Source organism: Gavialis gangeticus, unplaced genomic scaffold (genome assembly GCF_001723915.1).
Source record: "Gavialis gangeticus isolate Ggan-Ray unplaced genomic scaffold, GavGan_comp1, whole genome shotgun sequence".
NCBI lineage: Eukaryota > Metazoa > Chordata > Crocodylia > Gavialidae > Gavialis > Gavialis gangeticus.
This window is the reverse complement of record NW_017729031.1, coordinates 84,334,921-84,340,732: the sequence shown is the minus strand read 5'-3', so window position 1 is coordinate 84,340,732 and position 5,812 is coordinate 84,334,921. Positions and strand designations below refer to the sequence as shown.

The window sequence follows — 5,812 nt, the reverse complement described above, 5'->3', positions numbered from 1 at the left end:
AATGGTCTGAAGTTGCATCAAGGGAAGTTTAGGTTAGATATTAGGAAAATGTTTCTCCTTGCATATGTTGATCTCTCCCTTCATAAAAATCCAATATTATGTATAAAGTATCCAAGAAATCTGAATAGGCAATTATGCAACATTACTTAAGTTGTCATTGAATAGATTAATGGAGTTAAATATAGTTGTTTGGCTTTGAAAAGCTGTTCAGTTATTCTGAACTTTAGGTATTCTCATTGGGTTGAGGAGCTATGTATTTAAATAACCAAAGACCTATAGGTGGAGATATGCACTAAAACCTAACACGGTCTGCTGCTGGAAGACGATATGTTCTTTGATTAATGTGAGTTCTTAAAATTTTCTTATTTTGAGCTGTTTTGAGATCCTCAGGTGCTTTATGCTGTGGTATTGTGCAAGATTTTATAAAACTAAAATTAGAGGATTTCCTATGCATCACTTCTTTGAAATCTGTTTAAAGTTTGTATGTAGCTTACTGCTGATCTAAAGGATAAGGTGTGTATGTTAGCCCAGGGTCATGACATCATACTGTAATAGGAAACAGAGGTCCAATAAATACTGCTTACAAAAAGAGCTGAAATAGCCTCTTGTGTTCTTCAGATTTTTAATTTACTTTGTACAGGGCAAGGACTTTGCCCCTGGTTAATTGTGCTCTAAATATTAAGTAAATTTATTGTTCAGAAGCTTACTATTTGATGACCATGACTGAACATTCAGATTTTGTTTACATAGCAAGTGGTAACTAGCTATATTTTAGAGTAATTATAGTCTGAAGAGTAGTTGATATTGCTGTTTCATAGCTGATTAGGAGTATTCTTTAAAATAGGCAATCCAAAGAATATATCCAGGTGCATTATGAAACATAATCTAACAGATTGTTTTTCAGTCTGTCCTTAAAGCTTTTATTACTTACTGGACATGTCTACACATGCATTAATGTGTTTTTCCTAATGTGCATTAAATTTTGTACCTCTAGTGTGAGGTACTAAATTAATGCGTATTAAGCTGCACTAATGCCCAATAGTGCAATCTCACTCTTTTTAGGTGATACTTAATGTACAATAGCCTATTTCACTGCGCATTAGCATAATAGCACTCTGTGCCACTTTAATGCACAGTAAAATAAGCTACTGTGCATTAAAGCACATATGTAGACATGCCCACTGCATATGAGGTACTATGCCATGATGCCCTAGACCAGCAGTCTCCAAAGTGGGGTGCACACACCCCAGGGGGTGTGCAAGATGATCAATTGGGGCGCAGGAAGAAAATATTAGAACTTCTATTTAGATGTATATTTATATAAATATACATAAATTGGGGGTGCGTGCTCAAACATTTTTTACTGATAGGGGTGCGCGATCAAAAAAGTTTGGAGACCACTGCCCTAGACAACTGTAACCTATTTACAGGTTACTAGAGCAAAGATCTAATACCATGCTTAATTGGAAGTCAAATTCAATTAAGATATTTGCTGTAATGGAATTTGTTTTTTGTTCTGTCGTGGTAGTGGTTTAAGGATACAAACCCGCATGTCTGAAAATACTCAATAAAATGTCATTTAAAAAAAATGTGAGTTCTTCACTCTTGACACTGAATTCAAACATTAACATGCTGATTACTTTAAAAGTAGTCAACAGCATTCAGGGGTTGCTTTTTAGATAATTAATTCACATGGTAAACTTTCTAAGGGTTACTTCTACACATAAGCATTTGCCCCCAGGAATTTGTGTTACCAAATGGGAGAGGAAGTGAACAGGAAGATCTCATTGTTATAATACAGTCCAACCTTAGAAATGGGAAAGTAGCTTTTAATACATCTAGAAACAAAGAGAACCAATGCCTTGTGACCAGCCAGCTCACTGCAGACCTTCAAGTGCTTAATATCACAATTTGGAAACCACTATCAGTTACTTGATACATTGAGCCTATCTTTCAGGAGCTTAGTTTTAAGCATGAAATAATAAAAACAGAACCTAATAAACCCAATAAGCTGTTTAAAGAACGTAGCAATAATCTTTGAGCATGTTGCCATCACAGGGTCATTTTGAGCAATTACTGTTTTTTGTGCAGAGGGCGCATATGTGAAGATTGGCAGGATGCATTCATAATGCATTGTAAAATCAAAGTTAGATGTTCTTATAAATTTGATTTTTATTTTTTTCTTTTTATTTTTTTTAAGTTGCACTTTGTTCAAAAACAAGGTTTAGAGGATGTAGGAGAAGCCACAGTCCTCATCTTTCCCTCCTGGCTGCAATGAATTAATTGCTCCAAAAATTCTGCATGTATCACATGGTTATGATATACAGTGTTGAGGTAATTCTATGGTGAATAATTTTAAGAACTTTGAAACACATTAATGGGGCTGGATTTTAAGAAAAAAGTGTAGTTAGGCTCTAAAAATCTGGCCTTGTAGGATGTCCCAAGCTGGCCATTCACTTTAGGTTTTTAAATTTAATCTGTTGCTTCTCACTCTTAAAATGTTACGCCTGTTCTTAGGTTTTTGCTCTTATTTCAGGTAAACTGTGGAGTCGGAGCTTGAAGTTAGCATATACTTTGCTTAACAGGCTAACCAGTAAGAATGAACCACTACTCAAACCTGGAGACAGGGTAAGTGACTACTGGAGTAGCTCTTGAATAAGCAAGAACTAATGCTTAAATCTAGGGGAAAGAAGGAAGCTATGCATCTGGGGGTTATGATTCCATCACATTTTTCCTTAATTGTGTTTATGTACTATATTTACCAGAGTCCAAAATGACACCGCAATAATCGGATTTTTTGTGCATGGAAAATTATTTAATCTAATTATTGCAGCGTTATCTTAAATTCACACCCCCCTTCTATGGCAGGGAAAGCTAAAGTGGAGGGAGTAGGGGGTGGGAAGGCAGGCACCTTCCCCGGCTCCCTCCCTGGTGCCTCCACCCCCTGGTGCCTGCCTCCCAGCCACCTGCCCTGTCCCCTGTATTCCTCCCCTTCTCCCACCACTTGCCCTGGCTGTGGCCAGGCAGCAGTGCCTCCAGCAGCTGTAACCCTGGCCCACCTGATCCTGGCCACAGATCTGGACTCACCACATCTGCCACTGACTCCACATCTACTGATGGTGCTGGCTCCAGACCCGGGTCAAGGCCAGAGCCAGAACCTCAGCTGCAGCCCCCTCCTGCCACTAGACTAGTATTCAAATCCAAAATAAGGCTTTTTTCCCATGTTGAATGAATTAATCTGGTATTTATGCAGGGCCTATCCAGACTGATCTGCCCCATATCCTTCTTCCTTTATAGCCTCCAGTATCTTTTCAGACATGTTTTGTATACAAAGAGCTGCAGTACAGATAAGAAAGTATATAGCTTGTTCACAAGAATGTGGGTGAGTCAAGAAAATGCTTTAACTGAAGAAAGCCTCACAATGTTTGTGTGTATCATGGACATGCAACATTTAGCACTTCTTCTGGAAAAGTCTAAGCAGAGTCAGCTATCTTCATCAACTTTTTCATTCCCCATGTAAACTTGCATCAGTTTAAAATAGTGTTAAAGGACTGCATTGAATGCTTAATAAACTCAGAAGCACATGCATGTGCATTTTTTTAACAATATTAAGACTCATAAGACTTCTGCAGCAATATCTGCAACTATGAACGTGAACAATATATGGGGAACATAGTTATCCAAAAGAATACATCAAAGACTTACCAGTTTACTTGTTGTAGGTGGCGCTCGTATTTCCTAACAGTGATCCTGTGATGTTTATGGTGGCATTTTATGGGTGCCTCCTGGCAGAGCTTATTCCTGTGCCAATAGAAGTGCCACTAACAAGAAAGGTAAGTTAGTATATTGTCACTCAATAGCAAAAATAAAATACTTAAGTAACGTGCTGTTTTTTTAAATGAAGTTGTTAGACTGTCATCTTGCTGATGTGCGAAACCCCCCCCCCAAAAAAAAACTAACAAAAAAAACAAACCCCAGCTAATCATTTACAGCACATAACAATTCAATATATTTACAGTTGTTGTTTTTCCTAAAAATGGGCAGAATAGTAGTAGTTAACACTATAGCTGAAAAAAACATTTAAAAATATTGTATATTGATAAATGATGTAGTTGAAATGAATTAAAATCTTTGACCTAAAAAGCTTAATTGCTAAACCATTTTAAAATTTATTCTGACCCATTGTCTTATAACAGAGACTTAACATAATCCAGTGTGATTTTAGTTTGTATCATGTGTATTCCTTGCTCTAATGGATGTTGCAAATCAAGAGACAATGAAAAGTATATCCTTCCATATTAACATTTCAAGGTTATACATAGACACTTGTGCCTCGTTGTAATATTTTATTGTAGGATTGATTTGGCTATCTAAGCAGCAGTTCCTAAACTCTTGACAGATTATGCACCACCAATTTAAAATAATACAACCTTAAGTACCACCAGCAAATTTTTGTCATATAAAGTAATTATAATAAACCTGTTAAGGCATGCCACTGGCAGGTTGTCTGCATACCACTGGTGGTACACATACTACAGATTCGGAACTGGTAGTGTAATGCATTTAGCCTTATCTGTTGCATCAGGATACTTCCAATATATTATTTCCCTAACTTAATTTAATTGTTTTTCTACCATCCACAAATGGCTGTTCCTTTGTGACTAGAGGTTTTTAATTTTATCTTTCCCATTAAAGTTATTAGAGATAACCACTGCTATGCAAAAACCTATATACTTTGTAAAGGGTATGTTCAATATCATTTTTCATAACTAAGATCTATGGACGAAAATAGGGTATTTGTATATGCAGTCTTCTGGTCCCTATAGAGCAAAGGTGTCAAACTCATCTGGCCGGGGGTCCAGCCTGCTGGCAGTATGACTAAATGAATTTGGGTCAGAAGAGGATTCCGACATACAGCAGTCAAGTGCTAATAGGTACCACACTAAGTACTTGTGTAGATTTCTTATTGAAAAGTCTCTACCTATGTGAATGCGAAGACATATATGGTGTTGAGGAAAATGTATATTAACAGCTAACTTTGTGTGTGTTCTTAACGTGGCAGAATTTAATAAAGCTTTACTATGGCATGTTTATTGTGATATTGTGGCTTTTCTGTAGGATGCTGGCAGCCAGCAGATTGGATTTCTCTTGGGCAGTTGTGGAGTAACGCTGGCTCTGACAACAGACGCTTGTCAGAAAGGCCTCCCTAAAGCTCAAACTGGAGAAGTGGTTACGTTCAAAGGTACACTTTTTTATTATCCATCATTTTTCTGTAGAGCAAAGAATATTGAGCTGGGACAATGTTTGTACATTTACAGCTTTGATTTTGATTACGCATTTTTAGCTGTGCTTTTTAATAAAAACTGCAGAGAAATCTGAAAATGACCCACCTCTGCCAAAGCAAATATTTTAATCAAGCAGTTAATCACTTTCAGTCCACTTTCTTCTGTCAGCAGCATGTGCTGGCATTTTGTCCCAACTAAACTGTTCGTGTCCCAAAATATTGAAAAACAAAATGTTTCTTTTGGGTTGTTTTAATAATCATTTCTTTGTTTTTATTTTAAGGGTGGCCTCGTCTGATTTGGTTTGTAATTGATGGAAAACATCTGGCCAAGCCGGCAAAGGACTGGCATCCACAAGTACAGGACGCCAGTGCTGATATTGCCTACATTGAGGTGAATAAATATAATGTGTCTAACATGTAAACTTACACTGCTCGCGCCTAGTCCACACAGCATTTCTTTCTAATATTGCTTTGTGTAGTGTTTCATTGTTTCATAGATTAAGGGTCAGAAGGGACCTAGTAGATCTT

At 37.1% G+C, this 5,812-nt stretch overlaps 1 protein-coding gene across 2 annotated transcripts in view; it reads left to right on the top strand.

Annotated features, from left to right (window-relative positions):
* The window catches only part of DIP2A (disco interacting protein 2 homolog A), a 168,037-nt gene that overhangs the window by 102,101 nt on the left and 60,124 nt on the right, over positions 1-5,812 (top strand). For both annotated transcript variants that reach the window (XM_019523286.1, XM_019523285.1), the window contains 4 exons: positions 2,537-2,628; positions 3,723-3,833; positions 5,119-5,242; positions 5,566-5,675. In XM_019523286.1, coding sequence (XP_019378831.1) covers positions 2,537-2,628; positions 3,723-3,833; positions 5,119-5,242; positions 5,566-5,675 — 437 coding nt within the window. The remainder of the gene's footprint in view (positions 1-2,536; positions 2,629-3,722; positions 3,834-5,118; positions 5,243-5,565; positions 5,676-5,812) is intronic.